Source organism: Cydia pomonella, chromosome 28, assembly GCF_033807575.1.
Source record: "Cydia pomonella isolate Wapato2018A chromosome 28, ilCydPomo1, whole genome shotgun sequence".
NCBI classification, from domain to species: Eukaryota; Metazoa; Arthropoda; class Insecta; order Lepidoptera; family Tortricidae; genus Cydia; species Cydia pomonella.
Genome location: NC_084730.1, coordinates 689183 through 710105, shown reverse-complemented (window position 1 = coordinate 710105; position 20923 = coordinate 689183). Strand labels below are relative to the sequence as shown.

General features: G+C 37.6%; 1 protein-coding gene and 1 long non-coding RNA gene across 2 annotated transcripts in view; both read right to left on the bottom strand.

Annotated features, from left to right (window-relative positions):
* Positions 1-20923, bottom strand: part of LOC133532960 (uncharacterized) — a 149495-nt gene that overhangs the window by 12015 nt on the left and 116557 nt on the right. The gene's annotated exons all lie outside the window — the stretch shown is intronic.
* Positions 7562-20923, bottom strand: part of LOC133532958 (ubiquitin carboxyl-terminal hydrolase 37-like) — a 48102-nt gene continuing 34740 nt past the window's right edge. The window contains exons 7-13 of the mRNA XM_061871845.1: positions 18689-18786; positions 16101-16253; positions 13013-13106; positions 11914-12002; positions 11094-11233; positions 9244-9322; positions 7562-7775 (exon numbers count right to left, since the gene is read on the bottom strand). Of these exons, the coding sequence (XP_061727829.1) occupies positions 7700-7775; positions 9244-9322; positions 11094-11233; positions 11914-12002; positions 13013-13106; positions 16101-16253; positions 18689-18786 (729 nt within the window). The 3' untranslated portion in view covers positions 7562-7699. The remainder of the gene's footprint in view (positions 7776-9243; positions 9323-11093; positions 11234-11913; positions 12003-13012; positions 13107-16100; positions 16254-18688; positions 18787-20923) is intronic.

Here is a 20923-nt window from a genome sequence, read left to right as displayed (position 1 = left end):
ATCAAAATGTCGAGTACCTGTGTCCTGTAGAATATGTCACCGACGTCATCACTCCCTTCTACATCAACTAAAGCAGACTGAGCCTGTGGCCCCTACGAGTCCCTCACAACCACTGGCTTCATCATTACATGTTGTAGAAGACATAGAAGAAGTACAAGCAAACACAGTGATCGCGTTACATCTCACTACTAGACAGAAATCAGCACTACTAGCGACTGCTGTGGTGGAAGCAAGAAGCAACCAAGGTCACATCATTCCACTGCGCGCGCTAATAGACCAAGGTTCCGAAGAATCATTTATAAGCGAGAAAGCGGCTCAACTGCTCAAGCTTGACCGACAACATGTAAGGGGTAGCATCACGGGCTTGGGTCCTATGAGAACAGAAATCAACCACGTCTGTGAGCTACAAATAAAATCACAGTGGGATAAAACATTTGTCCTACCGGTCAAAGCTTATGTAATGTCGAAACAGCTGACCAAGAAGTTACCCAAGAAGCATATTGTTCAACAACCATGGCCTCATTTACAAGGATTACAGCTAGCAGATCCTAATTACAACAACTCGGGACCCATAGATCTCTTGCTAGGGGTCCGAGTATACGCTAGAATACTGCAAGCAGAACTAGTCAAAGGTCCACCAGGTACACCATGCGCACAAAGAACTAACCTGGGCTGGATTCTTTTTGGAGAGAGTGATAGCACATCAGAAGAAGATTCTTACCTCGTCATGCACCATCAGGTCGATATAGAAGACACACTGAAATCTCTATGGGAAATAGAAACGGACACTAATAGAAAATACACCAAGGAAGAACAACTATGTGAAGAAATCTATGAAAAAACAGTCACTCGAAACCAAGAAGGAAGATACATTGTGAAGCTGCCATTTAAGACTGAGAATCCAAGAGTACTTGATGGAAATACAAAAGAGATAGCTACAAAGAGATTCATGCAATTGGAAAGAAAGTTTAAGCGTTCGCCGAACCTCAAAACAGAATTCATAAAGGGTATTAATGATTACCTGAAAGAAGGACATCTAGAAGAAGTACCTGAAAAGGAAAAGGATGATAAATCGGTGTACTTGCCATATCACGCTGTAATTCGCGACGATAAAGAAACTACGCGCACGCGTCTTGTTTTTGACGCTTCATGCAAAGGATCCAACAACGTCTCACTAAATGATGAACTCATGATAGGCCCACAACTACAAGATGACTTGAGAAATCTTTTAATGAGATGGAGACTGAAACGAGTTGGCTTCGTGGCAGACGTTCAGAAGATGTACCGCCAAATATTGGTAACAAAAGAGGACGCAAATTACCAACGGATTCTTTGGCGACAAGACGAGTCTGAAGAGTTGAAGGAATATCGTATGCTCCGAGTCACTTTCGGTACTGCTCCAGCTCCATACTTAGCGGTCAAGACACTTCAAAAGATTGCTATCGATGAAGAAGAAAAACAACTCGGTAAACGTGTAACCAACAACCACAGCAAAGTGGCAATCAAAACAATAAAAGAAGACTTTTATATGGACGACTTGCTGTCAGGGGCAGCAACCGCTGATGAAGCTATTGCAATAGCTAATGAAGTAACGCGCATCCTAAAACAAGGCGGATTCCAACTCATGAAATGGTGTTCTAATAACATTGAATTTATGAAATCTATTGATGAAGATAAGAGATCAGCTAATGCACAGGTAGAACTGAACCTTGATGGAACTATAAAAGCACTTGGAATTGCATGGAACCTTGGTGCAGATAAATTTCAATATAACTTATCACTGCCGCCAATGTCAAAGACTATAACTAAACGTGGGATATTATCAGATGTACAAAGGCTATTTGATCCACTAGGCTGGATCGCACCAAGCACTGTTATGGCGAAGATGCTGATGCAAAGGTTATGGCTTGAAAAGGTGTCGTGGGATGAATCTGTCAGCCCTGAGCTCGAAGAAGAATGGAAACAGATAAGAGATGATTTTGAAAATGTCAAAGATATAAAAATGGATAGATGGCTTGGCACAACAGAAACGGAAGAAGAAAAGATACAGATACACGGATTTAGCGACGCATCTATGCGTGCTTACGCAGCTGTCGTATACATAAGAGTTGAGAGTGAAAACAAAATAACAACAAAAATCATCGCTGCACGAACGAGAATATCTCCTTTGAAAACGATCTCTCTCCCGAGATTAGAATTATGTGGCGCCTTACTCCTGTCTAAACTAATGAAACAGATTGGATCGGCGATGAGAATACCAACTACAAGCATGTTCGCATGGACCGACTCTTCGATAGTGATCGCTTGGCTTTGTGGAGAACCCAATAGATGGAAACCGTTTGTAGCCAACCGCGTCGTAGAAATTGTTGAGAACTTAAACAACAAACACTGGTACCATGTGCAATCTAAAGATAACCCTGCAGATATCGCTTCAAGAGGAATGAAACTGTCCACACTTAAGAACTATGATCTGTGGTGGCACGGCCCGAGCTGGTTATCTGAAAAAGAAATAAATATTAGTAAACAAGAGGATTTTACAACTGATGAAGAAATAAAAGTACAAAAAATTCAAACTTACCTGAATATTGAGGACCTGGAAAAACAAGAAAAGACATTGACTACACAATTTGGAGATTTTGATAAATTAACTGAACTACTTAAAAGTATTGTCTATTGCCGAAGATTCCTAAACTACAAGAAAAATCCAGATGGCATTGACAAAGATATAACTACAATGGAATTACAAAACGCCATGAATATTTGCATAAAAATGGCACAGCAAGAAGAATATCAAGAAGAAATAGAACGGTTGATATCAAATAAACAAGTCAAAAGAAAGAGCTGCTTACGATCCCTCGCCCCATACGTAGATGAAAACAAATTCCTCAGGGTGGGCGGTCGCCTCAGATATGCAAATATAGATGAGAACAGAAAGCATCCAATCATTCTGGGAAACAAGAACTCGTTAGTACCACTAATAATTGCTGACGCACATACGAGAACGCTTCATGGCACTATGGCTGAAATGCTATGCTACTTACGTTCTAAATACTGGATATTACGAGCAAAGTCCTTAGTCAAGAGACACATACAGAAATGCCTTACTTGTGCAAAACAAAATGCTACGTCGAAACCTCAAATCATGGGAGATTTACCGGAGACGAGAGTCACTCCTTCGAGACCATTTCTACACAGTGGAGTAGACTTTGCAGGGCCATACCAGATATTGACGTCTAAAGGCAGAGGAGGAAAAACTGTGAAGGCATACATTGCTATTTTTATTTGTATGGCCGTCAAAGCAATTCACATTGAACTAGTTGGAGACCTTACTTCAGAAGCGTTCATAGCAGCATTCAAACGCTTCGTCGCTAGAAGAGGAAAATGTACTCACCTGTGGAGCGACCAGGGTAGAAACTTTGTAGGTGCTAACAAAGAACTTGTAGAAGCCTGGAATGAAGCTAAATTGAAATTTACTGGACCAATAGCAGAGACACTTGCAATCGAAGGCACACAATGGCACTTCATTCCAGCTTATAGCCCTAACTTCGGTGGTCTTTGGGAAGCTGGCGTCAAGTCCATAAAACACCATCTAAAGAGAGTTCTGACAACAAACCTGACGTTCGAAGAGATGACGACCGTACTTTACGAGACCGAGGCATGTTTGAATTCTCGGCCCCTGTGTCCTCTCGATAACTCAGACCCTGAAAACGCTGAAATACTTACCCCAGGACATTTCTTAATAGGTGAAGCCCCTATAGTTGTTCCAGCAGCAGATTATAAAGAATGCAAAATACATACCTTGTCACGCTGGCAACTTACTCAGAAACTGCTGGCAGATTTTTGGCGTCGATGGCAAGATGAGTACCTATCCAGACTGCAACAAAGACCTAAATGGCTGAAAAAAGAGAAGGAGTTTAAAATAGGAGATATAGTGCTTATTAAAACTGATAACTTACCTCCAGGCAAATGGTCACTGGGCCGCATTATGGACAAACACCCTGCTGAAGACGGTTTTACTAGAGTGTATAGTGTGAAATCTGGTAGTGCTATAGTGAAACGGTCTGTAACTAAACTATGTGCGTTGCCCGTTGATACTGAAACTTTGTAATGTCAATTTGATTCAATTTAAATTGTACTATTGTAAGGTTATGAAAAGGACGTAAGTGTCCTTTTGGTGGGCGGTATGTTGTGTTAAATTTGAACCTTATGCATGCCTGTTTAAGTATATTCCCGCCTTCTCTTTCTATTTTATATGTCCTATCAGTCGCTTAATAAACTCGTACAAGATCACACGTCTTTCTGATTTAGTTAAATGCAAAAACCACAATTTACCAAAGTGAACCTTATTACAACCATCACTTACGTATATTTTAAATACTTTTCTGATAGTCAGTTATAAATAATACTAGAAAAACGTAATGCAATAATACAATTAGTTACCTAAAGATGAGAACCCAATTTGTGCGAGGTAAGAATTGGCATAAGTATATTTGGGGGTTGAAAAAAGTGTATTTTACTTTTTTTAGGAAAACATGACAAATTTTGGGTTATTTAGACTCTGAATCACGGACATTATCTGATTAAAAAGTATATTTTGAGTTAGTTATTTGATGTTTAGTATACAGAGTAAGTAAAATATAGTTTAATATAAGGTGTGAAGAGTCTTTTATTTCATGTTTTGTTGTATTTTTTGTACAATAAAAACTAAAAAAAAAAATTGTGACGTCCCACGGTTAAAGGTACCTTATGGCGGTCAGCGCTTACGCTGTTAGTAACGACGCTCCAATATTCATTAATTTTTTTAACTATTGTACATAAAAAAGTGTACTTCATGCAGACTTAATGCCACTAGGCATTCTCTGCCAGTAAACCATAAGGCAAATAATGGTATTTTTTATCCGGAAATCCTCAATTGTGCTGTTTCGCGGTGCCTTATCACGGTGGGCGTTTACGCGGTGATTAAACACTTTCCAATACTAATACGATGCTACGCGACGTAACCGCCAGCCGCCATAAGGTACCTTTACCCGTGGAACGTCACATTTTTAAATATTTTTATACCACGACGGTGGCAAACAAGCATACGGCCTGCCTGATGGTAAGCAGTCACCGCAGCCCATGAACGCCTGCAACTCCAGAGGTGTTACATGCGCGTTGCCGACCCTTTAAAAACCTGTACAGTCCTTTTTTGATGAACCCCAATGTTATATGAATGACTGAATATTCTCTATAGAGCTGTATTTTGTATGCCATTTTCATACTCACATTTTATTTTTTAGCCTATTATGCCATAACTTACCTCACATAACGGAAAATACTAAATAACATTCACAATAAATAGTTAAATAAATTAATTTAATATTTATCATTTTATATATTAATAATTAAATAAGCATAATTATACACTCGTATGTACATGAGGACGCAATTCTCAACGTTAACGCGTCGTTTTACTATCAACAGGGACCAGTTAAGAACAGACTGTCGAAAACACCATTTTTTTTAATACTACGTCGGTGGCAAACAAGCATACGGCCCGCCTGATGGTAAGCAGTCTCCGTAGCCTATGTACGCCTGCAACTCCAGAGGAGTTACATGCGCGTTGCCGACCCTAAACCCGCCACCCTCGTTGAGCTCTGGCAACCTTACTCACCGGCAGGAACACAACACTATTTGCGAACTAGATGGCGTTATAATACGAGCGAGGCTCATGGGTCCATACAAAATATATGGAACTGAGACGTCGCAGTTTCAACAAGAAAAAGGCAACTATAGCAGTCTTTATTGTTAACTGGTCTCTGTTATGAAAATTAAATTGTCTATAGTATTTTGTTCACTCATTTAATTTTATCCTATTTCTATTTAAATGTAAAGTTTGCAGTTTCGTGGCAAGATGGCTAAAACGAGCAATTTTTGTGGCAAATAAGAGTACGGACTGTTTGATGGTAAGCGGGCACCGTAGCCTGCAGGCGTCACTTGTTAAAACTCAACGAAGTATCTTTTAGTTCTTTTTCGTATCAATGTATAATTTTATGATATCTAATATAATGTTATTAAATGCTAAAAATAATTGATAACAAAGTACGAATATTAATTGTATTTCGAACCAAAATAAAAGTTAATAACGCGTAAGTTATTTATACAATGAAAATTGCTCGTTTCTCATAAATATTCCATTTTAACTGCGTCATAATTATATGCTTTATGAAGTTGTTTCAAAAAACTATTTTAGAGTCCGGCTAAACTAACTTTGCACCGTTTTTAACAGAACAAACTTGAGGCGGTGTCATAATAACAACATATTTTCATAGAATGTTGACATCAATGATGACATTTCCACACTTTGACATTGCAAATTCCATGTAAAGTTAGCTTCGGACTCCATAACATTTTGGTAACAATACGCACGACGGAACAGTGCGGGTTGGTTATTTGTGACATGCTCAAGAAAAAGGTACCACAATCGTATGCCATAATGACGCTCTAACAGATTATTCGTATGAAGATACAAGCCAATTCCGTCCTTCTGGTAAGCGTTAAAGTGATACTTGCTTGAGACCGCCACATTTCTTATTTTACTTTTACGATTTTACAATTTTTCTATATCATTAGTTAATTTGAAACAACTTCGTTTTACTCCAATCAACGAGGTATTTTGAATACTATTAACTCCGTCCGAGATACATGTGATTTGAGCTGTATAGAATATGGGTTTAATGTTGTCATAGACATAATAAATACAAAGTTGAAAATTGTAATATCAGTAACAGAAAGATTTATAAATTATGATTCATAATTCTGGTAAAAATGGGTAAGGTGTAATAAATAATTCAGTAAATATAAACACAGGGCTAAATTTTAGATTTATGTTAATGTAGATTTATATATATAATAATAATAAAAATATTTCCAAAACGCTAGGCTATGAAATCAAATACATATATAAAGTTAATTGTTATATCAGTAACAAAAAGATTTATAAATTATGATTCATAACTTAAATAATTCAAGGCAAATTTTTAGATTTATCATAATATAGATTTATATAATAATAAAAATATTGCTAAAACGCTAGCTTGACGTTTCCAATTTAATAATTGTCAAAATTTTAGATGTATCAGAGAGTGAATCGCTTGTTTTAACGTATAGCATAGAATAAATATATTATTAATATTATTATATTAAGTTTAAATGCCGTGGACAGAATAGTGCCTTAATAAATTTGATTCGCCCAGTCATCAGTGTGGTCAAAATCGTTTATTGTTTTAAATGTCAAGGTCACTTTTTCAATTATGTTATATGAGGGGTTAAGTTCTGCCTGTTTATCCCCATTAAGGAAAATAGTAAAATTTCATGACAATAAGAAAAATATTGCTAAAACGCTTGGTTTTGAAATAAGAACTGAATATCGATAGTTGTTTATTTGCATGCCATTATTCGACGAGGTAGTCGATTCCTACCTGTATGAACCTGCATGTACATTATTTTATACAAATAAAAGAATTATGAATCTTGTTTAGACTGTATCATGTCTATAACGGACGGAGCAATAGTGATGTAAGTGTGCGCACCTCGTTGACCGGGCTAGCGGCGGGCGGCGCGGGCGGTGTGGGGCCGGCGAGGGGCCGGGGCGGGGCCGGTGCGGGGCCGGTGTGGGGCCGGCGCGAGGCCGGGGTAGCCGGGGCCGGCGCTGCGGGCCCTAGCAGCGCGCGAGCTCGTAGAACAGCACGTAGGCCTCCGACGACACCACGTTGCGGGGGCTGATCGGACTCACTCTGGAAATACAAGATAATTCATATTTCTGCCTATTTCTTAGGGTTCCGTACCCACACGGGACCCTATTATTAAGACTCCGCTGTCCGTCCGTCTTTTTTTAATACTACGTCGGTGGCAAACAAGCAAAAATGGAACCCTTAGTTTCGTCATGTCCTTATGAATGTCGGTCTGTGCATATGTCACAGCCATTTTACTCAAAAACTATACGATATATTCTATAACCAAATTTGGAACATAGGTGTACATGCATTATGTAGTAAGTCGCTTCTTAGTTTTCAAAAAAAAAAAAAAAAAATATATTTTTTCATATATATCCTCCATATAGATGTAACTAAAAGTTAAAAAAAACATGTGGCTCATCATTGGGTATTTAAAAATACCCACTTTATAAAAAACGTTTACTTTATAAAAAATAAAAACGTTTTTTTGATAAAGTAAATACTTTTGGATATAATCGCTCCAAAAAAATTGTGTGATCCCCTCTAACCTAACCTTAGAACCGGGAGAGCAAAACCATTTAAAAATTTCTAAATAATAAAGCTTAATGCAAATAATTTTTCAGGAAAATTATTTTGAATATGGTCGGTTAAGCCATTTAAGAGTTATAAAAAAATTGATCTTCATATTAAAACGACGAAAGTGGCACTAACATACGCTCTTTTGCTTGTACGGCTTTTTGTATTGTGTGAAGGAACGGAACCTTCCATTATGCGTGGTCCGACACGCACTTGGCCGGTTTTTTTCAGTACGGATGTGCACAAAAAGAGGTACAATAACAATAATCAAAATAGAGTTTTATATTGTAAACCAAAATATCCGTCACAGGTGTCGTTTTGTACTTACCTACTGCTTTGCTTTTTCCCGTAAACACAAATATATTTACTATCAAAATATACATTGTCATCTTTCACTCATAACTAGTTCTAAGCTACATCCCGATAACAATATCCACTCATTTATTCATCAATAACAACAACCACAAAACGAAAAGACCCAAATGAACAAGTCATTACTTGCAAGCGCGCCTATCCGATCCCAACACTTAGTATTTGATAAGTAATTGTCTTAAAATGTGGGTACGAAACCAATCAAAATCACAAAAAACGTCACACCAACCAACGGATGGCTTCGACCCCGAAATTCATCAATGATAACTCATTGCCTAGGCTCGGTTGCGGCAAGAATCTCGGCCCATTTTGGCCGAGAGCCGAGACCGAGATCTCGGCTCGATTTTTGGCCGAGAATGCCAAGACCGAGATCTCGGTCGGACCTTACTGGCAACCTTACTCACCGGCAGGCACACTATGAGTAGGGTATGTATGTACGCCATTTTTGTAGGGATCAAATGGCAAATAAAATGGCGTTCTAAAAGTAGTAAATTTACTATGGCTACAAAGTTTTCATTGACAATCCGTTTCTATTTAATTTTTTCTTCGATATGAATGCAGCAGAGGGAAGGCAACTGACCTGGAGTCGTTGTACTCGTGCCAGTCGCCCGTGTGGGGATGCTTGCAGTACGCCGTGTAGTGGCCGGAGTACGTCGTGCCTGGCGATCAGATAATACCACATTATGCAATACAATAGAGCTTTTCAGTCGAGTACAGTGTAACGAAGCTTGCTGAGTTGCCAAAGTGAGGTATGAGATTGAAAAGCTTGATTATATCACTATTGTATACAATATTTTTCCTACTCCTCTACTGTTATCTGTCATTTATGCATTCATTAACACGAATATAAGAACATACATAAAAGGTTTCAAGAAAAGTCTATATTGTCTATTCCTCATAAAAGTATCTTTAAATCGCTATAATTTTACTGCGATTAATGGCTACCAACCTGACAAAATCAAAGCTAATACAGTTTTAAACTAAGTGCATCGCTGCCAACTTACAAAATATTCATTTGGTTGCATAGCAAAAACAATTACTTCATAAGTCAGAACACGCATGTGACACCCGTAATATAGCAACACCCATAGACTACGAAGACCGCTTAGCGTTGCTTGTTAGTCTCCGTAGGCTACGGTGGCCAAAATCGAGAGAAAACTGTCCAAAAATTAAATTTAGCGCAGAGCAAGTACCAGGGCCTCATGAGTTACGAGAAGGTGTCGCCGACCGGCCGGCCGCGGCCCGGCGGCCGGGGCGCGTACGAGTATGAAGGTATCGCGGCTGCTCGCGTATCTTAAATAGCTGTATACTTTTGATTTGTTTAACTATAAGATTTTATTAGTTTAAAGTATTATTTTTATTGACTCGTAGAAAATAGTATTTTATGCAACAGTTGTATAAGTAGGTCAAAAAATACTCGTGGCGTAATCCTTTACAATGTTCCCTACGCCTTCGGCTCCGGTTCACATTGTAACTCACGCCACTCGCCTTTTTGGATTTGAGATTGTAGACGGCCTGTTGCAACTTGTCTCAGGTGTGTCTGTCTGCATGTGTGGTTACTGAATGCCTACAAGTTGTAGGCGGCCTGTTGAGACTTGTCTCAGGTGTGTCTGCCTATGTGTTTACCTGAGTGGTTGCCAACTGCGTACAGGTTGTTGACGGCCTGTTGCGACTTGTCTCAGGTGTGTCTGTCTGTCTGTGTGTTTACTTGAGTAGTTACTGACTGCGAACAGGTTGTAGACGGCCTGTTGCGACTTGTCTCAGGTGTGTCTGTCTGTGTTTTTACCTAAGTGGTTGCCAACTGCGTACAGGTTGTAGACGGCCTGTTGCGACTTGTCTCAGGTGTGTCTGTCTGTCTGTGTGTTTACCTGAGTAGTTACTGACCGCGAACAGGTTGTAGATGGCCTGTTGCGACTTGTCTCAGGTGTGTCTGTCTGTGTTTTTACCTGAGTGGTTGCCAACTGCGTACAGGTTGTAGACGGCCTGTTGCAACTTGTCTCAAGTGTATCTGTCTGTATGTGTGTTTACCTGAGTGGTTACTGACTGCGTACAGGTTGTAGACGGCCTGTTGCGACTTGTCTCAGGTGTGTCTGTCTGTGTGTTTACCTGAGTGGTTGCCGACTGCGTACAGGTTGTAGACGGCCTGTTGCGACTTGCCTCAGGTGTGTCTGTCTGTGTGTTTACCTGAGTGGTTGCCGACTGCGTACAGGTTGTAGACGGCCTGTTGTGACTTGTCTCAGGTGTGTCTGTCTGTCTGTGTGTTTACCTGAGTGGTTGCTGACGGCGTACAGGTTGTAGACGGCCTGTTGTGACTTGTCTCAGGTGTGTCTGTCTGTCTGTGTGTTTACCTGAGTGGTTGCTGACGGCGTACAGGTTGTAGACGGCCTGTTGTGACTTGTCTCAGGTGTGTCTGTCTGTCTGTGTGTTTACCTGAGTGGTTGCTGACGGCGTACAGGTTGTAGACGGCCTGTTGTGACTTGCTGGCGGCGTAGGGCGACATGTCGAGGCCTGTCAGAGGGAACTCCACCACGACATTCAGTTTGCCGCGGAAACGTTCCGTTGGTGAAAACCTGCCGACATAAACAATCATTCACTTCGACCTCAGAAGGTAAAGACAAATAACGAACAATTTTTATTTCATAGTAGTCGGTGGCAATTAAGCATATGGCCTCCATAGCCTATGGACGCCTGCAACTTCACACCGCACCCTCGTTGAGCTCTGGCAACCTTACTCACCGACAGGAACACAACACTATGAGTAGGTTCTAGTGTTATCTGGATGCGGTTTTCTGTAAGGTGGAGGTACTGCCCCAGTTGGGCTCTGCTCTAGATCTGGAATGACATCCGCTGTGCTGTGCCCTACCACACAGAGCGAGATGACATTCACAATGCCCATACCTCTCTTGTGGCCGTAATTTAAGGACATACCCGGGTCTGAATAATACGATTTAAGAACGAGTAACAAACACGAAATAAACGAGAAACGAATTAGATAAGCTATAAATAAATAAATATTATAGAATATTATTATTGACTAAGTCCCACAGTAAGCTCAATAAGGCTTGTGTTTTGGGTACTCAGGCAACGATATATATAATATACAAATACTTAAATACTTACATAGAAAACATCCATGACTCAGGAACAAATCCTCATCGCACAAATAAATGCCCTTACCGGAATTCGAACCAGGGACTATCGGCTTCATAGGCAGGGTCACTACCCACTAGGCCAGACCGTGATTACTCACCGCTTGAGATGCAGCACTAGAACTTGTGGGAACTTGTGTACAGTGAACCACTTGAGGCACTTGCGCCGCACGCCGCACCGCGAACATGTCTGTACATGTGTATACATTATTTATACAGGAACACAGTGTATTTAAAAAATATATATTATTAAAGAAATTTTAAGCTACCGATTTCTGTTTGGTTTCAAAACAGGCAAAAATAAATATCAAATATCAAACATTTATTCAGGAAATATGTCACAGGGGTACTTTTACATGTAAATTTTTACATAAAATAAAAATTATAAAACAATTACAAATATGGAATCGATGAAATAATATATACTTTATTAGAGATGTATACTGTCTCTAAATGTCAAATCACACAAAAAAATATGATGAAAAAATAAAACCAACAAATACTAAAATTATTTAGAGATGTAGAGGGTCTCCAAGACTTGAATTCTTATATAAATAATTAAAAGACAAGAAACTAAGTTTAAAATACTAAGTTTCAAAATAATTAACCTACATTTTAACTTCATTAAAGATAGTTTATTTTCAAGAAGGCATATTATATTGCGCTTATGAACGTCAAATAAAGCTACGCCGGCTCTAACCCTACATCTCTGACCCGAGAAAATTTAAATCCCCCCTCAATTGGAGGAGGGTATCCCAATATGGACCGACAGAAACTCGGGCGTCAATTAGTCAAATGTGCCGTTCCACGGGTGAAAGTAGTTATGGCGGTGGGTGTTTACGCTGTTATTAATGACTTTCCAATACTAATACTAGAGACAATTTGAAATAGAGGTGGATTGTCAAAGAAAGCTTTGTAGCCACAGTAAATTTACTGCCATCTTTCGACACATGATTAAAACTTTTAGAACACCATTTCAGTTTGATCCTTATTCTTTGACTGAGTGTTTAATTTGATATTTACCAATCGCTTTTTAGTGAAGGAAAACATCGTGAGGAAACCGGACTAATCCGGCCTAGTTTAACTCCTAGGGAAGGCCAGATGGCAGTCGCTTTCGTAAAAACTGATCCTACGCCAATTCTTGGGATTAGTTGCCAAGCGGACCCCAGGGACAACGTGAGGAAGATGAAATGTACATACCGGTTTCTCGTCCCCGTCCAGCTCCTCTTCCTTGGTGAAGTGCTGCAGGCACTGCTGCAGCTTCAGGTTGCCCGTCCGTGACGGGATCGGCAAACTGGAATACATTATTATTTTTACCAAGAGATCTGCGCTAGAGGTTTGGAAATGATTCCATTTTTAAGATTTATGAATTTTGGTAAATGGGTAAAATGAAAGATGCAAGGCAACCAAGGCGGCTGATCGACGAAGATGTCTGTATATTATGTTCAATATGTCCATAACTGGGTCTACTCACCTAAGGAACCAAAATGGGTCGAATGTGACGGAGTCAGCTTTACAATGCGTGCAGCGCAACGAGTTGAGCTGACCGACAAATGTCTGTATATTATGTATGTTCAATATGTCCATAACTGGGTCTACTCACCTAAGGACCCAAAATGGGTCGAATGTGACGGAGTCAGCTTTACAATGTATGCAGCGCAACGAGTTGAGCTGACTGACGAATGTCTGTATATTATGTCCAATATGTCCATAACTGGGTCTACTCATCTAAGGTCCCAAAATGGGTCGAAAGTGACGGAGTCAGCTTTACAATGCGTGCAGCGCAACGACGAGTTGAGCTGACCGACGAATGTTTATATATTATGTCCAATATGTCGTAAATGTCTGTACATTATGTCCAATATGTCGTGTATACGACGTTATACTTGAGCTGACCGTCGCAAAGATCCTGTCTATATAGTTCAATACAATAAGCTGAAAATTTGGCATAATTAATGGAGAACTTTTATCTATCCGGATATGTAGGTTACAGCGTAAAGTTAAATTTTATCTACTCTCCCCCCCCTTCCGCAGCGAGCGTCACCCCCCCGCGCCCTCGAATATGTCCCGGAGCGTGATATTTTGCACTTAAAAAATAAACCGTAAACGATACGTAACAAGTCTTTAAGAACGAAATAATCCTCGATAAATTTACTATAAACCTCTCATACAAACAAAAGCGATATCACTTACAGTTTCAGCGCAATCTGCCACCAAATACGAACGTTTTTAATAATTTGTCCATTTTTATTTACTAATCGTTTAGTTTTTTCAATAATTTCACACTTTACCGCCAAGATATGTATGACAAATTAAAGAACAGAATATTCTTTTTATAAAAAGGTATAAATTATTTCTAAAACCTTTCATTTACTGTTGCTATGCTATTTTAAAAATTTAATTCATTCGGCCATTCAGCGAAATATAAGCATTCGTACTCGTTAAACGGTGTTACTTTAAATATCATATACTTTTTATATGTTTTCCTGTAATCTATAGATATAGAACTATTTTCTGTATTTTTTTCAAATTTTTATCCCAGTATTTTAGGAGATAAGGGGGGGCTGAGAACATGGTTAATTTTCGCCTATTTTCTTAAATAACTTCAAATCTCATTAATTTAAAATTATGAAAAAAATATATTAGAGATTTTTATAAACTACCCTTTCATTTGATATGTCACACGATATAGCTTGAATTTTTTTTTCTTTTTCTTCTAATTTACCCCCCAAAACTGGCCCCCATATTTAAAATTGATTCATTTACGTTACACGTCCGTGTTTGGGTCATCAATTTACATATGTGTACTAAATTTCAACTCAATCGGTCCAGTAGTTTTGGAGGAAATTGGCTATGACAGACTGTCGGACAGACAGAGACACACGAGTGATCCTATAATGGTTCCGTTTTTCCTTTTTAGGTATGGAACCTTAAAAAAAGTTCTAAAAATGTACCCCAAAACGGAACTAAGTATGATACATGGTGAATGGTGTGTTTAGTGTGGCCTCGAGAGTTCCTTTGATGTATTTTTTGTTCAGGTTTTCTAGGTTTTCTTTCAGGTCATCTATTGAAAATTGCTCAGGCCCTATTTTCTGCCGGAGAGAGATTGCAAATTGCAAATAAAACCAACTAACTCATCTTTCTTAATCTTAAGTTTATTTTTTCTTAGGTTTACTAATACTATTATTACTTATGTATAACTATTATGACATCTAAGTACTTCAAAAATCAGCATTATTCTTCTTCAACATCTAATTCGACTACGTTCACACAACTCTGGCCTCTACAATTTTTGCACATAGTGGTACATCTTAAATCGGCTTTCACGCATCCACATCGTTTACCACGGCCTTGTTTGCAAGCACACGTTATTAGTTTTAATATAGAGGCTGGTGCTGGCGGCTCCGTATTTAAAATGGGAAGTAGGCAATTGACGGTTTTTTTCCAGCCCCATTCTTCCGTCGGTAGTACGTTACTCCTCCAACTTTGCACTTGGTGAAAGACTCGCTGAAAATGATGTCGAGCAGCAGACGATGTAGGCGGCAATTTTGCCAAAATAACAGCATTCTTCGCCTGTCCCACTAATTTGTTAAAGCAAACAAATCTGTGCTGGTTCTGATTATAGTGAATTTTTAAAATAGCATAGAAACAGTAAATGAAAGATTTTAGAAATGAATTATACCTTTTTATAAAAAGAATATTCTGTTCTTTAATTTGTCATACATATCTTGGCGGTAAAGTGTGAAATTATTGAAAAAACTAAACGATTAGTAAATAAAAATGGACAAATTATTAAAAACGTTCGTATTTGGTGGCAGATTGCGCTGAAACTGTAAGTGATATCGCTTTTGTTTGTATGAGAGGTTTATAGTAAATTTATCGAGGATTATTTCGTTCTTAAAGACTTGTTACGTATCGTTTACGGTTTATTTTTTAAGTGCAAAATATCACGCTCCGGGACATATTCGAGGGCGCGGGGGGGGGTGACGCTCGCTGCGGAAGGGGGGGGGAGAGTAGATAAAATTTAACTTTACGCTGTAACCTACATATCCGGATAGATAAAAGTTTTCCATTAATTATGCCAAATTTTCCATACATTTGAATTTAATTTTCTTCAACTATATAGGGAGCGTGCATGAACTGTAGGAGGCAGCACAGGAGCCGTCAGATTTTTGGCGCGAGGCGTAAATGTACATGTTTATGGTTCCGATTCAGGCCACAAGATGGCAGACCCTCCAACGCGCACGGTCCCTATATGTATAATATGTCCATAACTGGGTCTACTCACCTAAGATCCCAGAATGGGTCGAAAGTGACGGAGTCAGCCTTGCAGTGCGTGCAGCGCAGCGTGGACTTGAGCTGCCCGACGAAGATGTCGCCGACGCGGCTGTCCTCCATGCGCAGGTAGCGCTGCCACGCCTCTTGAGCCTTGGCTGAATCGCTGGAACAATATACGTTAATGTTGACACTATTCAAATCCTGTAAAAATTATATAACAATATGTATGCAATTTCACCATAATAATTTTTATTTTTATTTTTTAATTTTTTTTATTTTTGTTTGACATGTAAATGAGATGTACATTTATCAATAAATCATCTGAAATGAATTAATACGACCGGTCTTTAGTGGCCCTGCCTATGAAGCGGATGGTCCCAGGTTCGAATCCCGGTAAGGGCATTTATTTGTGTGATGAGCGCAGATATTTGTTCCTGAGTCATGGATATTTTCTATGTATTTCAGTATTTATATTATATATATCGTTATCTGCCCCACAATAGATAAGTAATGTTTTAATTAGATAAATAATAATATGTGTAATCCCATTAGCTGTAAAGTGTTGACATGTAAAGTACTTATATTTTATCAATAAATATTTGATTGATTGATTGATTGACAACACAAGCCTTCTTGAGCATAAGGTGTCACTTAGTCAATTTGTGTAAAAATGCCCCTATAATATTTATTTATTGAATAACACAAATGTATATATTAGAAAAAAAACAGAGGCTTTTATCATCAACTGTATTTCTTCTAATAGAGCCGATTCTAACAAACCCAAACTCAATAAAGATTTGTTGTTGTTTTATCACCAAGTTCTTATGGCTACCTTCTGCTTCATCATTAGATTGGCTCGATGTCATCATAATTTTGTTTTGTCAGTCATTAAGTACGTACATTCATAGCTAATTTTTTACAAACTTTATTTAACTTGCCCTGTTAGTATGTATGGGACAAATCTTACAAGTTAAATTTGACCCACTTCCCGGTTTCCTGGATGAAGCTGAAAATTTGCATACATATGTAAGTCGGGTGACAATGCAATATTATGGTACCATCAAGCTGATCTGATGATGGAGTCAGGAGGTAGCCATAGGAACTCTGTGATAAAACAACGCAACCTAATTGTATTTGGGGTTTTTAGAATTGCCTGTGGAAAAAAGTACAGTCAGCGATAAAAGCTTATACCAAAAATTAAATTTTACCCAAAAATTTATGTATATTTTGAAATACTAAGTTGTTACCTACAAACATTGCAAGTTAAAAGGTTATATGAAGGGTTTTAGACTACATTAATTTGTGTTAAACAATAATCCTAATAAGTCTTAATTTCTCCTCTAGGTTGAAAGGTCAGATTGCAGTCGCGTTCATATTTTAGTCTTGGAGACCCTTTACATCTCTAAGGCTAATTTAATGGTTTACAACTCTAAAGAAGTTTTGTTGGTATTTGATTTTTGTATTTTTTTTATCTTGATTTTTTGTGTAATTCGATACTTAGAGACTGTATACATCTCTAATTAATTAAAATCAAATCAATAAAATATTATAAAAAAAAATATTATAGACTTAAGTCTATAATATTTGATTGATTCCATATTTGTAATTGTATTTTATTATTTTTATTGCTTGTAAAAATGTGACATGTAAAATGACATGTGGCCTACTTGCTAAATAAATGTATGTTTATTAAAATTAGAGCCTTTCGCGGGACAGCGCTGGGAAAATTATGAATAATGTTTTAACAATATTTTGTTTTCTAGAAATTGATCAATTTGGTTCCAGTCATATTTTTCATACTTTTGTATGTTTTCTTACCTTACTTGCGTGTAGTACACAACTAAACCGGTAATTTATAATTGCGTAATTTACATTTCTATGTAATAGTTTTCTTAGTAATGTAGGAGGTTTAGGCCTATTTTTAGTTCATTTACTTTAGACATATTTGTAAAAGGCTGTTTGTTTTCTAAATATTAAAAAAAAAAATTGTATCATTTGGATGCATAATCACTTTACCCTTAAGCTCATTAAGGATCTTTCAAACAGGTTAGCAGAGGTCACCGGCGAACGCAGACCTGGCAGCTTCCTCGTTCAAAGAATTAGTCTTGCAATACAGCGAGGAAATGCTGCCAGTATCTACGGCACCATGCCGCAGGGGGATATTTTTTAGTATTTTACTTTAAGTTTAGTATTTAATCAATATTTATTTTTAATCACTTTACTGTATCTACGTATGTTCTCCGTATGTGGTACAAGGGAGAAAAATTACATATTTACGGCGAGGGCGTACATTGGATCCTGAACGAAGCGAAGGATACCTATGGTAGAAACTCGAGAGTAGCGAGGGATTCTTAAATATAATTCTGAGCGTAGTGAGATTTGAGTGTTACACCCAAGATGGAAATAATTTTGCTACCATGTGACATATGCTGTTTTTCACATATATAAGGAAATTATAACTTAAAAATATTCTTAAACAAAAAAAGTATGCAAACAGCTGTAAATAGTGCCCTAGAACAGAAATTTGTTACTTTGATCTCTCCCAGCAGGGAAGAAAAAGCTCTTTTTCGACAATAACATCAAATCAGTCCATATTACCTGAGGCTGTCGTCGATTTCTGTGAGGATCGGCTTCGGCTTGACGGTGACGCGGTTCACGTCCTCATGCAGACCTTCCAGCAGGTAGCGGAGGAACTCCTGCAAATATCAACAAAATTATTTAACTCTTACTACTATACTCTGTATCTTTAGGTATTTAAATAAAAGTAAACAAACCATTTGTATATTTTAGGGTACTTATAATATTTATTGGTTAACCAACCAAATACAAAACCGTCTGGATCTGTCACTGAACGACCTGACCTTAACCTACATTATTTGATCATGTAATGTTTTCATCTACCCTCAACTGGCTAAAGGAGCCATTTGAGGGTAGATTTTGTTTACTTTTATTTAAATACCTAAAGATACAGAGTGTAACTCTGTTTTAAGATTCAACTCCGACTATAATACTTAAGACGTGATGTATTTGTAAAATAGTACATTACGATACAAGTGCGAAAAATAGGAAATTCGAAACGAGTGGCGATAAATTAAAACACGACCGAAGGGAGTGTTTTAAATCGACACGAGTTGCGAATTACCTATTCGCACATGTATCGTACAACGTTTTACAGTACATATGGCCCTTTAAATGTTCGACACAGTAACGTAATATGCTACTTTTCGCACTAGTGCTATAAAGTAGCCCCATATGTACTGTAAACGACTTTTCCAGATAACTCTCAATTTATAAATTTTTTTTTTTTAAATTGATACTGCATTTAGATAAACCCTATAAAATCGATGACGGAGTCTTTATTCGGAGAGGAATTTTTGAGTAGCGCTTAAAATACTCAATAAAAAACTCGACTCTGGACTTAAGAGGGAATTATACCACGTGATCGACCATACAAAAAGAGAAAACGTTTTTCTACTTTTTCCATTCTCCATGATTTTTTTGAATGTCATTGACACAATGAAAAACTAGGTTTATAGGTTTCCTTTTCTCCAATATTTGCAAGCCGAATTAAAAAAAAAAAAGCTTAACCTAATAAACCTAGAATATATTATGCTAAAGCGATCGACATCGAGATATAAGTGATTTGTGTTAAAATGTTATAAATTAGTATAAATTTTATTTTGACACTTGGAGAGACTTTACACCTCCAAATTTTATTAGTATTAGTACTCTGACATTGGGGACCTTTTACATTGCTAAATTGTGTTATTTAAATAAAATAAACCAACAGTGATTTGTTAAGATTTAGTTAGCGGAAACCATTTTTTCCCGAAATGGAATTTCATAGAAAAATTACCGTTATTTCGTTAGATTTGAAAAGCTATTCTTCCCCCTTAAGAGACTCGGCAGTTTTTTAAACGCCGAGCCTGGTAAACACGAATCGAATTCTTCAAATTTAAACACAGAAGACTGGAGTTCCTAACAACACTAAACAACTGTAAGGACTTGAAACACCGACATATTGGAAGTGTCTTTTATTTGTAAAGCGCTATCTCACTCTTACCTTATTGTTTATACATATCTCTATTCTTGTTACTCTAATGGTGTTATTAAATATCGAATGAGACTACTATGGTTCGACCTAATAATCGACTTTGCCCTTACATGCCCTTTGAAATTTAAATGAATATTTATATCGTTTTAATTTTAAATTTCACATCTCTTTTGCCCTTTTTGATATTTAACAAATTTAACACATATCAGTGAAAGAATAAGGATCAAATTCAAATGGCGTTCTAAAATTGTATAAATTAGTATAAATTTTATTTTGACACTTGGAGAGACTTTACACCTCCAAATTTTATTAGTATTAGTACTCTGACATTGGGGACCTTTTACATCTCCAGATTTAATGTGTTTTTAAGCATAGAGACTATATATCTCTATTGTATTGTAGTAATTATTTATTTTAAGATTATTATAATGTAATGTTTACCCAGGTATTGGCTGTTGTATTTATAAATGTTGTTATGTATTTTTCATGTCACTATATGATGTTAGTATAAATGTTGTATTGACTTGTAAGAGAGCCCTTGAGGCCTACCTGCAGAATAAATTTTTGAATTTTGAATTTTTGAAAAAGTTTTGATCATGTGTCGAAAGATGACAGTAAATTCACTGTGGCTACAAAATTTTCTGTGACAATCCACCTCCATTTCAAATTGTGTTTGTTATCAGTGAACACTGTTCTAACAGTTTCTACTGTTTTCAGGCATGAGGACCAGTGATCGGAACTATGGGAGTAAAACTTTAACAAAACTTATCAAGCGGACG